We start from the raw sequence: 24,099 nt of genomic DNA on the forward strand, positions 1-24,099 counted from the left end.
CCTAAGATTAGCATTCGCAATTCATAAAGTGTTGTGTAAAACAACTTAATTGGCTTTTAACATAAATGCTGTTATACTAAAAACAGATTTGTTCCTAGGACATGAGTGCTCATGAAGCTTAAATGTGCCATCCAATTATTTGAGTAGTAACTGGAACATCATGTTTAATTAAATAAAATCATGGCATTATCAGAGAGCTCCACTTTGCATTCTAAAAGAGTAATCATTCTCTTTTTGGAGAACAGAGAGACACCTTGGAAAGGGACAGACAGATCATTACAGTGGCAATTTTCTCAGCGACAAATAGTTCAATCCTCTGGTCCTGAATTGCTTGGTGCACACACCTTATTGAGTAGAAATCCTGCTTGTGCTGAAGGAAAGCAAAACACATATAATGTGTGAGATATGATCATGCCCATACTATCTTAACTAGTCACTGTGCAAGAAAGATAATGCATGTGTGTGATACATATGTACCTGTATCATAACACTGCATTTAAATCCAGCATTGGCTTTTGCCTATATGTGACTTTTTGTTTGGTGAATGAGCATTAATTCTTTTCTCAAAAGGGGAGTAAAATACCTTTTAAACCGTTATAACCTTTAACTGAATTTTAGTGCAAATCTATCTCAAATTCTGCATTTTGCTTACAGCTCACAAGAACACTTAAAATGTGTGTACATTTTTACAGAGGATGACTGTGGTGATGGCAGTGATGAACTGGGTTGTGTCCATTCATGCTCTGGCAACCAGTTCAGATGTTCCAATGGAAGGTGTACCCCAAATCACTGGGTTTGTGATGGTGACAATGACTGTGGAGACTTCAGTGATGAAAAACAACCAAACTGCACCAAAGATGGTTGGTATATAATAGCAAAAAGTCAAAACGTAATATATGGACAGGACCCAACTTTATTGTTCAAGTGATGGAAGAAATTCTCTGAGTGAAACTGGAAGAAGGTATTCTCTTCCACCTTGCCCCCTTCTCCTCTCATATGCCCTCAACATCTCCTGTGAAGAACTTTTGGAGCCAACATTTGGAAAACATGGGTGAAACCATAGAATGAATAAGGAAAGAAAATTAAATCCCAGATATATGCTGACTCAAAGGGACAGACCTATGTGATAAGTAATGGGATTTTCCAAAACATTTCACTTGATTTCATTTTCTTACACAAAATTATTTGTGTTTTGAGTGCTGCAAAGGTTTTGCAGAATACTGAACCTTATGCATGCATGTATCCATTTAATATCCCAACTTTCTTCCAGTTCAGGACCCAAGATGGCTTATAAACTAAATTAAGTGAGTAAACCAAAAAGCCAGTAAAAATATAACATTAAAGAACCATTAAATGAGAGCATGTTAAAACAGTTTTAACAATTGTGAATAGTTTTAATTCTATTTTTATTTTTGGTGTGCTTTTGACTGTGTTGTTCTTTTAAAAAATTGTAAGCTACCATGAATCCTCATTTTTGGAAAAACCAAGATATTAAGCACCACCACCAAGAATTTAAAAACCTTTTTCAAATATTAAAACAAACAGTAAGTGTCCAAAAAAAGGCTGAATTTCAGGAACCAGTTAGTAACCCAGAGATGGTTTAAATAAGAAACATTTTTTTCTCTGTGCAATGAGAACAGAAAAGAGTCTAGCCTAGCTTCCTATAGAAGTAGCCACTAAAATCCCTCTTCTGTGTTCCCACCAAGTGAAGGTGCTGAACCAGGACAAAGTGTCCTTTAAAAGATCTTAAAACTTACAGAGATCTTATGGGGAAATAATGCTCTTTCAGATATTCTGGACCTGAGCCATATAGAACTTTATATATTATTACCAGTACTCTAATTTACACGTGGAAATGGATCAGTAGCCTATGAAGTTGTTATAAAAATCAGTTTCTATTTCTCCTGTATTCAGCTCCCATCAGCAATCTGACTTCCTAAACACTTTGCAAAGATGACTCCACATAGAATGCAACAGAAGAACCCTAATGCAATACAACAAAAGAATGTGCCACCATGGTCAGACCAGATGAGATTAACTGTGTGAACGTACTCCAAGGCATTGATATAAATGCACATCCAGGATACAAGCCTGAGGTTTCGGCATAAGTGTAATCCAGACCAGAATGAATCTCATTTCCCTAATGTGACTTTCAAATGACCAGGAACATCCCCTATAACAGTGATTCTCAATCTGGGGTCCCCAAATGTTTTTGGCCTACAACTCCCAGAAATCCCAGCTAGTTAACTGCTGTTAGGATTTCTGCTAGTTGAAGGCCAAAAACATCTGGGGACCCCAGGTTGAGAACCACTACCCTAGATTAACTGCCTTCACCATCATCAGTTCATCGGTGACACCAGATACTAATTAACCATCTAAATATAATTAGTTGAAAAGAAGGGGCAGAATGGAGTAAAAAACAGTGCACTGGTGGCAATGAATCCACCAGACCCTCTCCTAACTGTTTTGTATAAATAATAATTATATTTATTTTGTGTCAAAAGCATTGTATAATAAATAAGTTTAAAAGTGATAAAATAAAGGAATCACAAGCAGCTAAATAGTTTTAGACCAAAAGCGGGAAACAGCGAACACATTGTCCATAGCTTTAAACAACAACTCCTCCATACATGAGGCAGGACATTGTGGGCAAGCATACATATGTGGAGTTGTTTGTTCTGCTCCACAGTCACACAAGGTGGAGGATTCCTCCAGGTAGTGCCACCTTGCCAAGTTGTCTTTTGATCTGCCCACTCCGCTTCTGAGTCTGTTTAAGGACCTCCAAGTTGCCCATTCTTGGTTTGCCCCTAGAGGCAAACATTCATGGGGGGCCATCAAACTGGGATTTCCTGGCTTAGCTGCCCAAAGGGATGCCCTTGCTGTTGCTGGGGAAATGTGAAGAGGAGTGGTGGTCCTCATGAAGCTTTTCCTTGATTTGAGTCTACTGGGAGGAGGCTGATAGTCATGCAGTAACTGGCTTTCACAATGTTCAACTTTATTTCTCTCAGTTAGCAGTAACTTCCCGTTGCACATCCGGGGGGGGGGGGGGAGGGGGTAATGCCAGCTAACTTGTAGAGTTTATCAACATTGTGATAATGGCACAGAAATCTACTGAGAAGTCCAGCAAATCCAACCAGGACACTCCCTTGTCCATCTCATAAAATACATTATTCACAAAGAAAATTAAAAAAATGTTCAATTCCATAAACAAACCAAAAGTTAGATTGAAGCTAAATAACCCTTCTTAACCAGGAAAACAGGGTTCAAATCACTGCTTGGCAGTGAGAACTCACTGGGTGAACTTGAGTACACAGCAGCAACAACAGTGCAATAGCCAAACCCTTCCTGATAGCTCGAGGCAGAGTACGACAAATTCAAAAACATATGAGCATAAAAATATATACAATAAATTACATAAATAAAAACACTAAAATATAAAAACCTACACCACACAGATATAGAATTGACATATAGTATCAATAGAATGTAAATCAAAACTCATGACTGAATGTTGACTGCGTAGGGATGCTGGAAGAGATGGGTCTTCAATTGCGTTTTAAATTACGACAGCTCATTCAGCTGTCAGATTTCTTCCAGCAGGTCATTTCAGTCTTTGGACAGCTGATGGAAAGGTTCTTTGTGTGATGGTCACCAGTCAGGTGCTGGCTGGTTGGAGTAAGCATCTTCCTGAGGATCTAAGTATCCTAAAGGGCTGATTCTGCAGGAATAGGCGATTCTGTAGATAACCTAGACCCAAAGGATGTAGAGCTGTAATGGTCAAAACCCAAAATTTTGTACTTTGCCTGGAACATAATTGACAGCCATAATTTGAAGACATGTAAAAATATATTTGGGTATCATCAGCATACTGATAACACCCCACTCTATATCTCCAGATGATCTCTCCCAGTAGTTTCATGTAAATGTTAAAAAGCATTGGTGATAGAATGGCCCCTGGTGGGATGCCATATAACAGCTCCTTTTTAAAGGAGTAGCTAGCTATCCCCAAGTACCATCATCTGGAACCTACTTGAGAGATATGACTGGAACCATTGCAACACAGTGCCTCTGATTTTCAACCCGTCTAGGATACCAAGGATGATGCTATTAAAGCTGCTGAGAGATCTATAAGCACCAACAGGGACACACTCCCCCATTGGTAAAAGGGATATAGCTTTTTACTATTTTCGTTCTTGAATAAAGCCATGTCTTTATTCTTGCTCTAAGAATGTGTTTCAAATGATTACATACTTCAATGCTTATTCTCAGAAAAACTCTGTGTGTGTGATGCATGCATGGATATTTGCATATAACTGAACAGGCAATTATTTCTGTACAGAAAATAATATTTATGCACACTAATATTTTCTGAGCTGAAGATGTTGTTTCAGCACAGAAAACATTGCAGTTGGGGACATATTCTGGATAAGTTTTAGACAAGGATTATTGTGTGTGTGTGTGTGTGTGTGAATGTGCAGGCAAAATCATTTCCTACATAGGATTTTCTGCACAAATCGTATTTCCCATAACTATTTTCTGCACAGAAGAGGCTGTTTTCTGACAACAATTCCACAAAGCCCCCCCCCCCACGCAAAATAGGTCCCAAACTGCAAGGATTCCTTTCAGTCAAGGAGTCTCTTCATTAAGATTGCCTGATGCTTGCAACACATTCTTCAAATTATTTTTTAGCTTCAGGTTGCTTTGAGAAGGAAAGTTTTGTTGGGTTAAAAAAAGCTTTATTTTAAACTCTACAAATTTAGCCTCAGCCTCATAACCTTCCTGCGTCCTGATGCTTTTAACACCAAAATATAAATATTTTAAGAATAAAAATAATATGAATTATTAATAGATGTGTGTTTACCCACAGGCTATAGTTTAGCTTGAAGCTACACAGTCTCTGAAAATGTAATTTTAAAAAACCATAAAAACCTGGTTTGGACATCTTTATAAAGCTCATTCATCTTCCTGTGGAAGCATACAATTCAATCTGCATTGCATTATTAGTTATCCAGTTATGGAAAGAGATGTATTGTATTAAAATAATATGAATAGATTCAGTCAGAATACAGGCTACAGAATGATTGGGTCTATTTTTAATTATCTAATTTAATTAGCTTTCATTAATTTGATTAACATACATTTTGTAAACATATCTCTACTTCCCATCTCCAGCTGGGATATTCAAATGATCCAACATTTACAAATCTTTAAAAATTTAATTATATTATCTTAAAATACACATACAAAAGAGGAGCCAGCAACAGGTAACTAAACAAAAACAAAAAGGAAGTACACAAAGTACAATACTCATGTATCGAATTAATGAGAAAGCTCCATTGGATCAAGTCTGGTAATGAAGAGAGACCAAATTACATCATGTATGGCTAAAGTAAAATAAAATGTAAAGTTAAGACACAGTACTAAAAGTGTTCAGAGACATAACTGTATTTGTCTGGGATAGCAGTATTCAAAGGTATCTCAACGCAACTTAGGACCCACCTATACAGGCCAAATGTGGAAGGACAGGGGTGAATGGACTTTGGGGGATCCACATGATGCACAAAGCTGATTTGCCCTACATGGCCAGAATGATAGTTCAAGATAACTTTTTGGGGTTCCTGCTTTTGTTTAATTTACTAACATGAACTGCTTTTACAATGTTGTCATATATAGGATTAAATCTGCATTCATATTTACATTTGGAGAAGATGTTGATGAAATGACACAAAAGTCTTAGACTTCCCCAAAATATAGGAAACAGAATGTATGGCTTATGCTTCAGATTGTTGTCGGAGGCCCCTTCCACACAGCTGAATAAAATCCCACCTTTTTTACTTTGAACTGAAATATATGGCAGTGTGGACTCAGATAACCCAGTTCAAAGCAAATATTGTGGGATTTTCTGCATTGATATTCTGGGTTATATGGCTGTGTGGAAGGGACCTTTGTTAAAAAGAACAGAGTCATGGTTAAGAAAGTAAAGGCTGGAAATGTGGCTGACTATTTCATCCAAGTGCAGCTCTGCATCATTCTTCACCATTCTTATATCCTACATAAATTGATGGCTCCATGGACTGAATATTTGAACAACAATGCCTGATTTTTTTTTAAAAGGAACATACATGTAGCTGACTTTAGTTTCCTGAAAACAGGCATGCTATGGAATTCAGACAGTTTCATTACAATTTTAGTAAATATTTGAGAAATGAGGTATTTTCAAGACACAGCAGCTGTTCCAAATCTTTATATGCTGTTGTCTAGAATATAAACAGTCTTGTTTTGTAGAGTCTAATGTAGGTAACACTGAAGGCACTACATTGTGAAGCCCCAAAGCACTGATTCATCCCTGCATTACAACTCAGTGTTTTGAGTGAGAATAGCCTGAAATTGCCTTAGAGTAACATCATTGAATAGCAACATGAAACTTCAGAGAGAGCTGGGAGCAATTATACTAGCAAACCTGGCAAAAGCTAAATTTATGGCACAGGGCTTTTTGGGTAAAACAACCAGAGCTGGCCTTGAAAACTCCATCTGTTTTCAGCTTTGAGCAGGCAGCTAAAGCAATGTTGTTCCTCATAGTATTTAATGTCTGGAACTGTTCTGTATTAAAATTATATTTAAGGATGGTTTTAGACTAATTTTGAAGAATTTTAAAGACTATATTTTAAAGTTTGTTTTATTTTTTAAAAAAATTGCTTTATATGTATACTTTACATGTATTGCTTTACATGTTTCTATTTGTTGTGCCTTGCCCTATGATTGTTCCTGGAGAGTGAAATATACTGTATGTTATACTTGTTTAGAACACCCAAGTTAGTGTTCTTATTTGTATGCCACTGTGCGTTGTTCTGATTCCTTAACTGACTATATCCAATGTGTATGTTTTATTCATTCCAATAATTTTATTTCTAAGGAAGGATGTGTATGAAACTGTAGGATAGGCTGATAGGCCAAACTCAGTGTCTTAACTGCTCAGGGAAATACTTTGAGAAATAGTGCTTGTGGTTTCTTGTAAAATAGTGTTTCCATTTGTTTGTAAAAATGGTTTTAAGGATATCCACAAAAGACTGAGTTTGATTTCCAATGAATATTAGAATAGTTGAAGTAGTTGAGAGTGGTCATAAGAAACTTCCTGAATCATAACAACCTCTTTTTTATTATCTATTAGAAATAGCCTCTCTTGGAAAATGTAGTGGGCATGAATTTCAGTGCCACCCAGATGGAAACTGTATTCCTGAGTTCTGGCGTTGTGATGGAGAAAAGGACTGTGAAGACGGCAGTGATGAAAAGTTTTGTAATGGAACTATACGCCCATGTGATGAGAAGACAAAATTTTCCTGCAAGACCACAGGTACAAATAACTCTTCTCCCCCTCTTTAAAAAAATCACAACTCTGGAGGATCTTTATTGTGAGACATAATACTCGGTGACCATTAGGTTTTGGCTGCCTATAATCAGATTGCATTCACCCAGTAGTGCTTTAATGCAGTACCTTTCTTGGGTTTATTGTAGATCAGTTTGCTGTTTCTTTTTCTCTTGCAAATTTATCCCCATCGCCCACATAGGCTGGCTTTACTCTATTTCACATACATTCCATAATATGATTTATATTTCATACTTTATGTTTTATGATTTATGAAAATGTAATCTGAAGTAGCACTCAACTTGTAACACAGAGTCCATCTGCTACTATATTTTTAAACGAAGTGCTGAATTTAACATACTATCAGAATCCATTCATGAGTCTTAGGGCCCTTTTACACTGCCATATAATCCAGAATATCAAGGCAGATGATCCAGATTATCTGCATTGAACTGGATTATCTGAGAGCACTTCCAGACAGGCCCTATTTCCCAGGATCTGGTCCTAGGTTTTCTGTTTATCCCAGTTTAATTGGCAGTGTGGACTCACATAATCCAGTTTAAAGTAGAAAACCCGGGTTCAAATCCTGGGATATAGGGCCTGTCTGTAAGGGCCCTGAGTCTACACTGTGATATAATCCATTTGAAAGCAGATAATCTGGATTTTATTCAGCTGTGTAGAAGCTTTTGAAATCCCCTTTCACCTCATCCTGGCAACTACCTCTGCTTGTCACCTGATAATGCAGATTACTCTCTGGGGTTAGCTTTTGTTGGCTGTCAACTCCACCTTAAAAAAAATAGTCTAATTTAGTATTCTAAGTCTTAATGTCTTAGGTAAAGCCCATGATACAGATCCATTTCAGTCTTCCTTCAGCTTTGGTCAACTTGATGGATTGTTTATAGGACAGGCAGATTTTGTCCTGTTAGTTCTGCTGGATCTCTCAGCAACTTTCTGTGCCATTGACCATGGTATCCCTCTAAGTTATCTGAGATGGACTTGGCAGTGTTTTATAGTAGTTCCAATCCTTCCTGGAGGGGCAAACTCAGGAGGTGGTGCTGGTTTTGTCCCCCATGCTATTTAATATACACCTGAAACCAGGGCCCTAGCTAGAAATTTTTTTGGGGGGGGGGGGTTGAACCCCTAACACACACACACACACACACACACGCACACACACACGCACACACCGCTGTTTGAGATAGTGCCTGGAGGGACTTTGTGTCTCATAGACTTAACATGGGAATTTGGTTAACCAGTTAAAATTCATGAGTAAACCAGTTTTTTTTTTTACCTGAAAAATTTCGGGGGGGGGGGGGCTAAAACCTCCCCCAAAACCCCTCTGAGAGATTATTTGGCATTTGAGAGGTTCAGCATCACCAATATGCCAATGATATACAATTATATCTCTCCAAGGAAACTTTCAGCACTGAACCAGTGTCTGCATTAAGTAATGGACAGGATAAGGATGAGCAAATTGAAACTTAATCCAGACAAGAGAGAGGTTCTTTTGTTCAGCTGAAAGACAGATCAGGGAATAGGAATTCATGCTGTGAACGATAAAGTTACAATCCCTGTAAAATGTTGGATTCACAGCTTGGTTCTACTCCTGGAGTTAATTGTGAGCCTGGCAGTATAAATTTCAGCATTGTCTAGAAGTACATTTGCACAGTTAAGACTAGATGCCAGTTTCTATTTTTTCACAAGTTAGATCTGGCTATGATGACATAATACTTGATTACATCCTATTTGAACTACTGTATTGCACTATATGTGGAGTTGCTTTTGGAAACTGTTCAGAAGCTTCAGTTGGTCCAAAATGCTGCAACCAGAATCTTGAAAGGGAACAGTTACAAAGATCGTATAACTTTCTGTTGAAAGAACATTACTGGCTAGTGGCTACTGGTTCATATCTGGGCACTGTTTACTTATATAAAGTCCTATACAGCTTTGGTCCATATTCTCTGACAGATTATGCCAGAGTTTTAAGATGCTTGTGGGAGAGCTTTCTCTTGGTCCCATCGCCATCTCAGACCTATCTAATGAGGACACAGTAGAGCACCTTTTCAGTGGTTTCTCCCTACCTATGGAATTCCCTTCTACAGGAGGCTAGACCACTTTCACAAATAAGCTTTTAATTATTAATTTGTTGCATGGTGACTTTTATGGGAGATTCCGCCCCCCCCCCCCCCCAATTTTAAAGGAGGTTTTAAATTAAATGATGTTTTAGTGTGATGGTTGTCAATAAAAATATTTTTAAATTATTTTCAGATGTGTAGTTTATCTTGTTTTTAGCTTTGTAAGTTGCCTTGAGTCCCATGATGGGGAAAATGTATAAAATAAATGAATAAGTAATAACAGTTTTCTGTGTACAATTTACAGTGGTAAAGAAAATGTTTGTAAATCTGTTAGGTTTGTCATATATTTGTAACCTAAAATATTATTAAATATTTCTGGTAAGTTTCTAATCCTTTTATATATGGCGAGGCCTCCCAAATTCTCCTTTGCAAAGTTACCTAATTATATAAGCATCTGATTCTAATTATATCCTTGAATGGAACTGACACAACTCAATTATTTTTGTGCCTACTCCAGCTCTTTTGTACTCATTGTTTGCCTAATTTATGCATCATTTTGTTTTACAAGACACAGAATTGATTAGTATAGAACCTTTTGATGGGTATTTAGAAAAGAACTACTTTTGATTCATGAAGGCTACTATGGTAAAACTATGAAATTTTGTTAGAGTTTAAATGAGGCATTGGCAAACTTCGGCCCTCCAGGTGTTTTGGACTTCAACTCCCACAATTCCTAAGAGCCTGCTGGCTGTTAGGGCCGAAGTTTAAATACTTTGTCTCATCATTCTACCTGTAGTATTATAATCTGGCCCCACACATACACATCACCCATACAAGTGCCTGTGGAGATGAGGGCACAATTTGCCATCACAAGAGAAGGGAAAGAAGAAAGGGAGCATCCTAATGAGAAGGGGGAAGGAAATGTGTGGGTGCATGCATATACAACCCAGCTCTGTCCCTCATTCCCTGTCTTTCACCATCACTTTCTGGATACGAATGCAATCTTCAGCTGAAAAACTTTAAGAATTGCTAGGAACTGTGCTTCCCCTTTAGCCTTCACAGACAGGAAGATATTTTGCTCAGCTTGTAGCTTTCCATGGGAAATTTGGCTTTGGTTAGTGTTTTAAATGAACTGATTTAGAGAGCTTTACTAAACACATTGGTGAGTGCTTGGATTATTTATCTAACTTGTTCAATCGACATTTATTCCCCATAATTGGTATTTATAGGTCACTTTTTTGGCAGACTAGTATGGAAAAGGAGGCCTTTGGACAGTTATCAGTGAGTCTCCTGGAACTTGGGGTCAGAAGCCTTTATTATTATTATTATTATTATTATTATTATTATTATTATTATTATTATTATTATTATATGACACAGCAAACAAGGTAGATATGCTGGATTTCGTATCACAAAATCACAAGTCAAACACTTCCCAAGTGTCTAGGACTGTGTGATGTATTTTCGGATGATGCGTGCAGATCCCAGTAGGGTGGCCTTTTGCAGCTGGCAGATCATAATTTTGTCAATGTCTATTGTTTCCAAATGCTGGCTGAGATCTTTTGGCACGGCACCCAATGTGCCACTCATCACCGGGACCACCTGCACTGTTTTCTGCTAGAGTCTTTGAAGTTCAATCTTGAGGTCCTGATAGCGGCTGAGTTTTTCCTGTTGTTTTTTGTCAATGCGACTGTCACCTGGGATGGTGACATCAATGATCCAAACCTTTTTCTTTTCCACAACTGTGATATCTGGTGTGTTGTGTTCCAGAACTTTGTCAGTCTGGATTCGGAAGTCCCACAGTATCTTTGCATGCTCATTTTCCAATACTTTTGCAGGTTTGTGATCCCACCCGTTCTTTACTGCTGGGAGGTGGTACTTGAGGCATAAGTTCCAATGAATCATTTGGGCCACATAGTTGTGCCTCTGTTTGTAGTCTGTCTGTGCGATTTTCTTACAGCAGCTGAGGATATGATCAATGTTTTCGTCAGTTTCCTTGCACAGTCTGCATTTTGAGTCATCAGCTGATTTTTCGGTCTTGGCCTTAGTTGCATTTGTTCTGACGGCTTGCTCCTGGGCTGCAAGGATCAGGCCTTTTGTCTCCTTCTTCAGGGTCCCATTCGTGAGCCATAGCCAGGTCTTCTCCTTATCAGCTTTTCATTCAATTTTGTCAAGGAACTTTCCTATTATTATTATTATTATTATTATTATTATTATTATTATTATTAATTTACTTCATTTCTATCCCTCTCTTCTCACCCCACAGAGGACTCAGAGTGGCATGCAACATAAATCCAGGGAAATTTAAATGCCTCAATTATACAAACCAAATAAAACATAACATAAAATCACTAGAAACAATCACCACAGAAGTACAATTTAAAACCATTAAACATATTAAAACGTAATAACCCCATGCACAAATAATGCATTGCACCAACCCCTTAATCATAATTTGGCTGCCTCATTTCTAATTGTGTCATGATATGATGTCAAGACTGCATTTCTGTCACTCATCAGACTTACATAGTGGTGTTTCTCAAGTTTCTTGGTCAAGAAGTAGTAGCAGCATCACCCTGCTAGGCCCTGCTAGGCCCTTTGTGATTTCAAGGCCTTATTTGGCTCTCTTGAATGGTGTTGTGTGATTGGGCTCCTGCTGGCATCCTCCTTTTATGCCCCAGCCTCTGGAAGCAGCAGGTGTTTCTTCTGGGCCTTGCTTCAGCCAGGCAGCCAGGGCCTGAGTCAGTTGAGAGCCAGTCACCAGGAGCATTGGTCAAAGGCGGTCTGAAGCAGACAAACACTACCTTTTCCTCCAAGCTCCCTATTGTTGTTGTTCTTTGGCTCTGGGTGGTTGTATGTTTTCCTAGCTGTAGGGCCATGTTCCAGAAGTATTCTCTCCTGACGTTTCACCCACATCTATGGCAAGCATCCTCAGAGATTGTGAGGTATGGAGAAACTAAGCAAGGAAGGTTTATATATATCTGTGGAATGTCCAGGGTGAGAGAAGAACTCTTGTCAGTCAGAGGCCATTGTGAATGTTGTAATTAATCACCTTAATTAGCATTGAATAGTTTCACCTCCTGGCTTCTTCCTGCCTGGAGGCATCCTTTGTTCAGAGTTGTTAGCTGCCCCTGGTTGATTCATGTCTGGAATTCCTCTGTTTTCAGAGTGTTGCTTCTTATTTACTGTTCTGATTTTTGAGTTTTTTAATACTGGTAGCCAGATTTTGTTCATTTACATGGTTTCCTCCTTTCTGTTGAAGTTGTCCATATGCTTGTGAATTTCAGTGGCTTCACTGTGTAGTCTGACATGATAGTTATTGGAGTGGTCGAGCATTTCTGTGTTCTCAAATAATATACTGTGTCTAGGTTGGTTCATCAAGTGCTCTGCTATGGCTGATCTTAAATGGTGCACTTGACTGTCTTTTTTTTCTTTTTTAAGGCTGGAAAGGGAGGCCAGCATGTGCAAATTTCTTGGGAATTACAGTAGAGTCTCACTTATCCAACATTCGCTTATCCAACGTTCTGGATTATCCAACACAGTTGGCCTTTTAGTAGTCAATGTTTTTGTAGTCAGTCTTTTCAATACATTGGTGCTGAATTCATAAGTACAGTAATTACTACATAACATCGCTGTGTATTGAACGGCTTTTTCTGTCAAATTTGTTGTAAAACATGATGTTTTGGTGCTTAATTTGTAAAATCATAATGTAATTTGATGTTTAATAGGGTTTCCTTAATCCCTTCTTATTATCCAACATATTTTCTTATCCAATGTTCTGCCGGCCAGTTTATGTTGGATAAGTGAGACTCTACTGTAGCTGATTAAGGGAAGAAAACATTTATTTGGTTTGGTTCTGGGCCTTCCATTGATATGCTAACAAAATATTATGCATATATTTCAGCATACAATATAATATGCAACCCTGCTGCAGTTCAAGTTGAAATACTTACAGACTAAAATCAACGCCATAACCAGGGCTGGGCTTTAGCACAGCAGGGTAATCACCAAGCTGTAATAAATCTTGCCAACTGGAAGGTTGAGAGTTCAAAGCTCGGGTCAGGGTGAGCTCTTGACCTTTAGCCCAGCTTCTGCCTACCTAGCAGTTCAAAAACAAATGTGAGTGGATAAATAGGAACCGCATTAAAGTGGGGAGGTATTTAGGCTCAGTGTTTGATCAGAAAATAGGAGGAAGTTTACGAATAATGACAATTCTTTGGCAGGGAAATGAAGTGACAGCACCCGCCAGTGGCCAGAACTGAACACAGCCTCCAAAGATTCTGAAAGATGGGAAAGCCTATATATACCTCTATCTGTTGTCTGTCTTATCATTGTTCTAATCTGCATTGAATGTTTGCCGTATATGTGTTTTGTGATCTGCCCCGAGTCCCCTTCAGGGTGAGAAGGGCATATAAATACTGTAAATAAATAAATAAATAAATAAATAAATAAATAAATAAATAAATAACCCTGGGCCAACTTAATCACAGGTCATTGTGAATTCTGTACTTTAACTCTTATAAAAAGAGAACCATCCCCTTCTCTGAACAAAATAGCAAAAGGCAAGTGCATATCAATGAAAGGTCCCAGAATCAAACCAAATAAACTTTGTCACAGGAAAAAAATGAAAATGTACTGACCCTTTCTATTTTCTCACCTGTGATACCACCTCTGGCCTTTTCGAATACTTGAGCAGAGAAATGGTGATAGTGGCCAGAGGCAACTGGCTCTCCTGGGTTGTTGTTAGTGCTTTCCCATTTCTGCATAAGGTTCCTCAACTGATTCATGGGCCATATCAAAATCTTTTACTTTGACCCCCCCCCCCCCCCAAAAAAAAACCTGGCTTTGTCATATACATGAGGTCGACTTATACATGTGTATATACAGAAGTCAATAACCGGTAGTTAATAAAGGGCCCCTCAATTTGCCAGTACATTTATGAGATTGTCTCTTTCTTTGGAGTAGATGGGTAACTGCTTTCCAATTTAACTTTTCCACTTTATCCTTCATGTTTCTTCATGCTCCTATTCATTATTTTATATTTTTAACTGAAACAAGCAGTGTCTGTCAATATTGTAACATCCTAGAAAGGTGAAATGTAAATGAGACTTTTCAAAATATCTAGTATTTTTAAAAAGGAAAACATGATATAGATTTTTGGCATTTTTGTATTTATCTCATGTTAGATAACACAGCAGCATAGATCAGGTGTGTCAAACACGTTCACCGAGGGCCACATCAGCCTTATGGTTGTCTTCAAAGGGCAGTTTATAATTGTAAGGCTATATAAATGTAACTATGTTGCCCTGTAATTGAAAACCTCACAGGCCACATAAGATGACAGGAGGCCAGATTCAAACTGCAGGTCTTGCATTTGATATTTTTGGCCTGGATAGAAAGGGTTCTCCTCTTCCCAATGCTGCACTTGAACTCTCCAATGCCCTGACCCAACACTATCCTGATCTGGTTTTCAGATATTCTCTGCCATGGGAAGGAAGTTACCTGATCTAATACATTTAGCCTTCTTTTTCCTTTCACTTCCAACAGAAATTTACTACTTAATTTTCCCTCAATGATTTCAGAACTTTAGTCAAATTTAACTGAATATAAATCAAACATTGGAGATACAAACATATTTGTAAGTATTCAGTTCACTCTGAGTTCCATAGTAAAGAAGTGTCCCATAATAATATGAAGCTGTATTTACAGTACTGACAGCCTTTAATAGATTAATAGTAATCCTTCCCCTAACTGTTTCAACAGCTCCTAATTATGTACTTGGAATGAAGAAAAAAGAAGCAGCTGTCAGCTGTAAATAAGAAAAGAATATGGAAATCACATGCCTTTTGGTCATTTGTAAAAACAGAGTGACATTAATTGTATTTCTAAGCATGCCTATGAGCAACAATTAAGCTTGTTCAAAGAAGCTGTTATACCTACTTACTTACACATGGTATGGCATTATTTCCGACTTACCCCTTTCCAAATACAGCCAGAAAAGTTAGTGCTCCAAAATCATCTACATTTGCTAATATTTTATATATTATGTAGGGTCTCCGATCTTAAGTTATGTTCAGGATCTTTGATTTTGAAAGACTAAGGCAGTAGATGTGGTGTCAAGATATATAGCTCTAACATCTGTGAACAGATATTCATAAATCTGTTTTATTAATTATAGTGACTTCACATTTCTTGTAAATCTTTGCGTTTTAAAGGTTAACTCATCGTAAAAGTAATATATTGATATGGATGCTATAAAGATTAAAACAATATGAACCAATAATATTTAGTTACACATAAATGTTAATTTATAACAACAAGAAGAAAAACAACAACACACAGTTGCTGCACTACTGTGAGTTATGGGCTAAGTCATGTACTTCCCCTGCTCATCCTGCTGTAGTTTATTCTCTCTATTCATATTCTCGCAGTCCATTGCATGCCTAAGGTTATGAACTCTTAGAAACATCCTACATCCCACAGCCACTTGAAAAATGATATAGATCTTTATACATAGCATTTGGGGGAAAGCACATTGGGGAACTGTTGTAATTCTCAAGCCAAGGAAATAAATTAAAAGGTAAGTGAGGTTGTTAAGGAGACCAAAAGCGAAACAGTGGGGGAATACAAGCCTGACTACTCTAGAGTTATCTCCATGCAGCAGACTCCTGGATACCACACACACAGCTGACCTCTTATTGTGGCCCTTAGCGTAGATCAGTGTCCTCCAGCTGGAATTAACATGCTGTTTTCTATTAAACTTTAATCTCACTCCTTATTAACCTTTAAAAACAATATATGTGAATAGCAAGAGAGTGGGAGAGATAGTGAGAAGAGGAGAGAAATACAAATTGATGATGAAGCTTAATTGAGCAGGTTGTAGGATGAAATCCTGTACTCTAGGAGAGCTTTTCCCAGCTTCTGTTTCCAGATATGTTGAAGTCATATTTCCAGCATGCAATAATTGTATTGCAGGTTTGTATTTAGTAATTAGAGGAAGTTAACAGTAAAATAACGAACAGAACAATTTTGAAGCATTAGCCATATTAAATGGTGACAGCCTTCTTGCATTCTCTGTAAAGTCCATGGTTTGTCCTGAAAATTGTATAAATGATGAGTTCATAAGTGTAACTTAATTAAATGTATCCATTCTCCATTTTTGGTATTTTTGATTTCACAATTTATAACATGTGATATATCTATATAATCATTCAAATGTAATATTCCAAGCTTTTTAAGAGAATGAACAGAAATAACCACTCGTCCCTTTAACACATACATTTACCTTTTCAAATAGACATCTTGGACCTAAGTAACTGATTTATTATTCATTATTTTCTTTAAATAGATGGCATTTGTTTAAATTTGATTAATGCAACCTAGTTTTGTCCTGATAGGTATAAGTTATTTTTTTATCTTATTTGCTTTTTTTATTTTCAAAATTATGCTTGCTTTTGAAAAGTTTTATAACATATGGCTGTTAGTCACTATGTAAAAGTAATTTCCCTACAAATTGCCATTTTCCCCTTGTTTGTAACTGACGGCTCTCCTATCAACAATAAAAATATATTTTGTCTACACTTGTTTGAAATTGAAATAAGATGTAAGATCAAAATAGAGGAGGAACCAACATTGCATTTTTATTATTGGATAAACTTGTATGTTACAACCCCACTGTTGAAAGTTCTATTCTGCCTTTCTGCTCTCTTACAAAGTATTTTCAACAAAATAATAAGAGATTATTTATTGTTGATTTTCAATCTGTCCCATTTTGTGTGTTCTTTTTTTTAAATTCAAGGGAGATGTGTCAGTAAAGCATGGCTATGTGATGGCGACATTGACTGTGAAGATCAATCTGATGAGGATAATTGTGATGGATACACATGTGGTCCTCCAAAGTATCCTTGTGCTAATGATACTTCTATCTGTCTACAACCTGAGAAGCTCTGCAATGGAATAAAAGATTGTCCTGATGGATCTGATGAAGATATTCTTTGCGGTATTTCATGTTTGATCAAATAGACATAATAGAAAATGTTTCTTTTGTCCAACTCATACTGTCAGAATGATTTTTCCATAAAGACAGATTCATAGTCTTAATTTGTTGTTTTATTACTGTGTCTTTAAATGGTTCTACACTGCTACATAATGCATCTTGAACTGGCATAAAAATGCTGACCTGTAGCCACAGGGTAGCTAACTACACATGGCTCTTTGACATGGCTAGTCATTGGGAATGCCTTCCGAGCTTACTTGCACACTGATTCCCAACAAAAAAACAATGGTGATTTGTGCTTAACATTGCAGTAGACTTTCCTCACTCAGGTTGTGACAGAGCTTGCAGGAGGGGAGGGAGACTTCCCTTTTCAGAGCTCAGTCATTTCCTCAGTGATGCAGTCAAGGAAGAGAACTACAGTGATAAGGGTGATTCTCCATCATTTTTGTAGAAAATTAGGATGCAGGGAGGCTTGGGAAACACTGCGATCCCACCTCCCAGGGCTGCCTGTCATTAGGAAATGATGGCCCTTTGGATGAATAAGCCCCCTTCCCTCTTCTAAAGGTCCATTGCTTCTTAATGAAACAGGAGTGGGAGGGGGCTGGAATGCACTCCCTTCCCACCATCCTGGGCTGCCGAAGACCAGGAAACATGGGATGCCTGTGAAGACACCATCTGGGATCATGCATGATGATTCCAGATGCCTGTCTCCACTGCAACAGCACTATCAAAGATTTGAATCTTCCAGGGTCTTTGCTGGGTTTTTTTTCAACTGGAGATCAAGTGGGAGTAAAGGGCTTAACCCAGGTTAAAACACATTAGCCTGGCTGCGTCATTTGGATATAGCAAGATAATGTGTTTACACTTTATGACAGTGTAGATGGGGCCGAGGTGAAACACTTAATATTTCTAAAATTAATGTTCATAAAATGCATTTTTGATTTTTTCTGTGCTAAATGATTATAAAAATAGTTTTGGATTCTGACTCCAAGATACTCTTACTATCGTTATTTACATGATTGAATATGCATACAGTGCATGTGCATAAAGAAAAGCAGGCTGATGGAATCCATCCTTGCCCATTGTCTTTCATATATGTATGAAATCATTTGTATGGTTCTCACATGCAAATGAACAATCAGTGACTGTTTTTCATTGGCACCTGTGATGCTCCACTTGGTGCTGTTTAACATTCTCTACTTTCAGCTCAGGAGCTCATCCAATTTACCTTGTTTAACCCTGAATATGCATTAAGAATTCTTCTAAGCTGTCCACAGATTTCATTAACATACTCCCTTTTCCTTCCCACATTAAACAGGGAAATGTGTCCCAGATTGAACCTTGAGGAATTTTATGTTCTATTTTTCTCCAATATTAGTCTGACACAAAACTAGTGGTCTTAAAAAAAAGAAATTGTTTTTACTATTAAGTTGCACTGTACGAAGCAGCAATTTCTGGGTTTTTTCTTTTATTTCAGATGAATGTTCACTTAACAATGGTGGCTGCAGTCACCAGTGTTCAGTAGTTCCTGGAGGTCGAATTGTGTGTTCATGCCCTCCAGGACTGCACTTAAATTCAGACAATAAGACCTGTGAATTTGAAGACTATTGCACCAAACACCAGAGGTGCAGCCAAGTGTGTGAGCAGCATAAAAATACAGTTAAATGTTCCTGTTATGAAGGCTGGAAGCTCAATAAAGATGGTGAAAGCTGTGCTAATATTGGTAAGTTGACATTTACCATCTATTTGCTACTGTTGAATTCCCCTTATGAAAGTTTAAGAGAAGCAAAATAAGACCTGTTTGCTTTCAAGATGCAGCATGAGTTATCACTTATTTAATACTTAACTCTTAGATATCCAGACCACCATTTGTTTCAGCCAGAATTTGAGAAGTGTATTACAAGTTGCAGGATTAAAAACATTGGTGCTGGTAAAGTGTCTAGCAAGACTGGATCTTGGGATTGTATCTGTTTCCCTCTAGTCATTGTGAGAGTGACTAAATTTTGGGATTAGACTATGCCTTTAATATTGTGTTGTAACATTCTGTTTACCCATCTCAAAGCACATTACAGACACATTCTTGTTGCTCAACCTTAAAGTACCTTGTGCATAAAGTATGTACAGAGTAGGCCAAAAGTCATGGAGGTGCTTCAATATTTAATAACACCATTATTTTTTGTTCTTAATTTGCAATATCATAGCATCATATACAGTATATATATAATATATACATTTTCATTAAGTGCAAAAAAAAATCAAATCTCATGAATGGTGTCCAATACCAGTATGTATAGGACACCCTTGTGACTTTTGGCCCACTCTATACATGGAAATACAGTGTATTGACTCTGGTGTTGATTTGAAAACTTCTAAAGTTATGCATTATAATCAAAAGCCCTCTTCCTAAAATAATGAAAATGTAGTTGTTGCACCATGTACTGAACAACATTTAGATGTAATCCCAATTTACTATTAAACAATTTGCTAAGATATTCGAATGAATATGCTTGTTTGTTAGTTGATCTTGTTAGATCGTAATTGCTTAGGAAGCAGTGTGCTTGCTTTGAGCTCTGCTAAAGAATAAATGTATTTTATTAGAACTATGGACCAAAATTGAGATTTTTAAATTAGATTTTTCTGTTAGCAATATCAATCAAATATTTTAGAGACATTAGACCTGGGATGAAGTATGTATTTTAGAAAAATGGGATGTGAAATTCTGGTCTTCTGTTCACTTGTGATTGCCTTTGAATTTCTTTTCCACCCTGAAACCACCCTGAAACCAAGATTCTCAGTGAGAAGGATATCAATTGTGTTTAGTCAACTAATTGGTCAACCAACACTAAGAGTGTGTGTGTTACTTTCACAGTAAAATATTTTTCTTTGGTAAATAAGTACAGGTAACCATTTTTGCTTTTTGTGTTCCCTGAACAAAATAGTATTTTACACAAAGGACAAAGTGAAATTAATGATAGCAGTTATGAATGCATAACCTAGTCTTTTCTTTCATAAATTATTTGTATTTGCGATTGATATACTGAACAATGTAGGAATATGCAAGAATAATAAAAGTCCAAAATTCTGATTTACCAAGCATCAACCACTGTGGACGACAGTTGTTTGCTCTCCTATCAATTGTGTCATCGCAGACTGACATCCCCATATTCCTTGTGTAGTGCTTATTGCAATTCCTTCTTACTTGAAGGAACACGCTTATTAATAGGAGAATAGAGCCCTAATGCTTGCAGTGGTTTCTTCCTGATAAGACAGAATTGAGAGGTGGGGCTAAAAGCCATTACTTATCTAAGTGGGTGATCTAGAATCTTGCCCATTGTTTTTGCAGAAAACACTGCATTTTGTGCTAAACGTCCCCCTCCTTTTTTTAAAAGGGAGAGTCTGGAGGGGAAAATCACAATGCTCTTGGTGCTGTGAGAAGTCACCATGTCAAATGCCCAGTATTGCATGCTGCTCTTTATTTAGAGAATGCCAAATAGTTTACAAGTTATCTGTTAGAGTTAGCCAAATGACCATCCAAGTAGAAAGTACTAAAAGAATCTACTCCTTATTACTGTCACAATAAAATATAATACTGTGTTCCCAGATCCATTTGAAGCTTTCATCATTTTCTCAATTCGTCATGAAATCAGAAGGATTGATCTGCAGAAACGGGACTATAGCCTGTTAGTTCCTGGTTTAAGAAATACAATAGCACTTGATTTCCACTTCAATCAGAGCTTATTGTACTGGACAGATGTGGTAGAAGATAAAATTTATAGAGGCAAGCTGTCTGATTCTGGAGGTATGAAATTAAGCTGTGTTGTAATGATTCTGGGGGGAAATCTCAACTGAAAAATGGTGATGTTGAGTCCATTATATTTTAGGAAATGTTTTCCCCATTCTCAACTGAAATTTTCACATCAAAAAAGATGGTAAATCTACTAAATTGTATTCAAATTATTTTTCTTACTGGCATTTGCATAATCCGGAATATCTAGGTATCCAGTATAAACATACAAATAACTTAATTTGGTGCAATTATTTTCATTTCCCCGCACATTCTTCAAAATATCCTTTCACTTATCCCACTCAGCAATTGGTGAATTAGTGAAACATAACAAATATTTAATGTCACACAGAGGCAATATATCTTTGAATGAAAGACAAAAAAACAATGACCACAATACCAAATGCCTTGCTATATTATTTTACAGATCCACATTTGATGCAAAAAACACAATGTTTTCTGTGCAAAAAAATGCTGCTTGGACAAAAGCATGGGTTATTTCCCAAATTATTTTTCAAAACAGAAGCACAAAGTGTTAATAATGAACAACAAAAGTGTAAACATTCCCATAATCTCACCCAACATGGAATGTTATTGTTTATGTGGTTAATAATTTTTGCAAGCAATAATAAAAGTTTCACTGGTGATCATCCATACAACTGCCTTTTTAAAATGATGGTACAGTTGTCCCTCTACATTTGCTGGTTTAACTTTTGTGAATGTGATTATTTTCTGTTGCCCCCACTGCTGCCCTACACATTTTTAACACTCATGTCCATCTTGAGCTGTGTTCAGTTAAATCAGATTTAGTTAGCAGTTAGGCAGGGAGATTGGCCCTGGCTTCATATGTGTTCCCTCACTCCCTTGTTTTTGTGGAAGGGGGAAAGGAGATGGGGTAGCAGAAGAAGGGAAGGCAAGTACTGTGCAGGTTTCTGTGATGTACAGAACGAGTGCCAATGCTGCAGCCCTCCCCACTGCCCTTGTTCTTTTCCCATCACTACTACCTTTCTACCCAACTACCCCAGGTCTCTCCACCTCCTCTCCCTCATTCTGAGCCTTCTGTCTCCTCAAGAGACCTGCACACCACCTGTCCTCCCTTTTGCCACCCTCTGTTCCACCCCCTTCACTCATTTGCTCAACTGAGTGACAACTGTGATTTGTTTTGTACACAAACATCAATAGCACAGAAAGAAACAAAAATGTACAAGAATGGAAAAGAGTAAATATACTTATGCATTTCCCTGTTGGTCTGGAAAGGATTAAATATTAGAGAGTTCAAGGCTCACAAAAGTACAGTAGAGTCTCACTTATCCAACATAAACAGGCTGGCAGATTGTTGGCTAAGCGAAAATGTTGGATAATAAGGAGGAATTAAGGAAAAGCCTATTAAATATCAAATTATGTTGATTTTACAAATTAAATGCCAAAACATCATGTTCTACAACAAAATGACAGAAAAAGCAGTTCAATACACGTTATGTAGTAATTACTGTATTTACTAATTTAGCTTCAAAACATCACAGTGTATTGAAAACATTGACTACAAAAACATCGACTACTAAAAGGGTGACTGATTGCAATACAGAATGTTGGATAAGTGAGACTCTACTGTAATGCTTCCTAGGTTTCTGTGGTACTTGGAAATCACCCACTTCCATTAAATACATTTTTGCTGTCTCTCAATGCACCTATTCAAAGCCAAGGAGATTACCTTCAGGTTAGGGCAAGGTGAAGATGTAACTTTCCTAAAGTTCTAGATCTTTTATCCATCCTAAGTGGGACTGTTCCACCTACATTCTACCCACTACCTGAAGAATAAAGAATAATTAATGAGCAGAATAAAGAATAATAAAGGAGCTGACTTGAAATTTCCAGTCAGAAAGTCTTGGTTTTCATCTTGTGTGTTTCCTTTGCTAGAAAAGAGGAAATATTAATTGTGAGGAATAAAGGTGCAACACTTGAAGACAACATGGGACTGCAAATTTTTGTTACACATTTTATGTTGGTGTCTTGGTCTGTTCCTTTGTGCCACAGCTTCTGCTCAGCCAGAGATCTTGACATAGTTTTTGGATCAGGAGAAAGGGAATTTTTTTGAGTCTGCTTTATAACATTCAGACTATTAATGGTCATGATTCTGAAAAACCTGAAGTTTGAGGGAAATTGTTGTTGGTATAGTTAATAATTGTTTGTTAGTTCACTGTTTGCAAATTGCCTTATGCCACTAATCTCAGAGTGAGATATAACTAATAATCCAGTAGTCCTGTACAATAGAAATTCTGAAATCTTAAATTTACCAAAAGCACAACACAGTACTAGAATTAAAAGCTCAAGCCATGTATAGGCATAAACAGACTAAATATTCATTGGCAACCAATGTAGTTCTTATGAAACAATTGCTAAATTCTTTTTTCCTATGATCCTGAGAGCAGTTTAACAGCTATATACTGCACATATTCTTCTACATTGTCCTCATACTCACCCCACATAGAACACATTTCAGCACTCTGGTCAGTGGGCATACATTCTCAGTTTTAGACTGAACTATAAAGAAGCCATTGAAAAGGATAGGGCTTGGCAACTTTATAGTTTTTGTAGTTTATACTAAAATCTGAAAAAGGTTCACTGCCCCCTAATTTGGAAGCCATCAGCCACTAGGGAATCTAGATGGAAAGTTAACAGTGCATGAACTGTTTTTGTCAAGTCATCCATAACAAGATATAACTGTAGTTGGTAGACAAATCAAAAGTGCCCCAAAACACTCAGAGCCATCTCTGAAGGTGTATTCCCAAGAGACGAAATATCTTTCTTTACTCAGTTCTTTAAACAAACAAATATTATCCACAAAGCCTCTGTTTTGTTAGGGTTCAGTTTTATTTTTCTA

General features: G+C 37.3%; 1 protein-coding gene and 1 long non-coding RNA gene across 6 annotated transcripts in view; one reads left to right on the forward strand and one right to left on the reverse strand.

Annotated features, from left to right (window-relative positions):
• Nucleotides 1-24,099, forward strand: part of lrp1b (LDL receptor related protein 1B) — a 1,066,453-nt gene that overhangs the window by 795,754 nt on the left and 246,600 nt on the right. For all 5 annotated transcript variants that reach the window (XM_016994954.2, XM_062970961.1, XM_062971003.1 and 2 more), the window contains 5 exons: nt 693-860; nt 7,169-7,351; nt 17,237-17,437; nt 18,912-19,157; nt 21,036-21,233. In XM_016994954.2, the coding sequence (XP_016850443.2) occupies nt 693-860; nt 7,169-7,351; nt 17,237-17,437; nt 18,912-19,157; nt 21,036-21,233 (996 nt within the window). The remainder of the gene's footprint in view (nt 1-692; nt 861-7,168; nt 7,352-17,236; nt 17,438-18,911; nt 19,158-21,035; nt 21,234-24,099) is intronic.
• Nucleotides 3,459-12,246, reverse strand: LOC134296381 (uncharacterized). Its single transcript, XR_010003111.1, has 2 exons — nt 11,965-12,246; nt 3,459-3,747 (listed from the first exon to the last, which is right to left on the reverse strand). It is a non-coding gene; the product is annotated as an uncharacterized LOC134296381 (long non-coding RNA).

Source organism: Anolis carolinensis, chromosome 1 (genome assembly GCF_035594765.1).
Source record: "Anolis carolinensis isolate JA03-04 chromosome 1, rAnoCar3.1.pri, whole genome shotgun sequence".
NCBI lineage: Eukaryota > Metazoa > Chordata > Lepidosauria > Squamata > Dactyloidae > Anolis > Anolis carolinensis.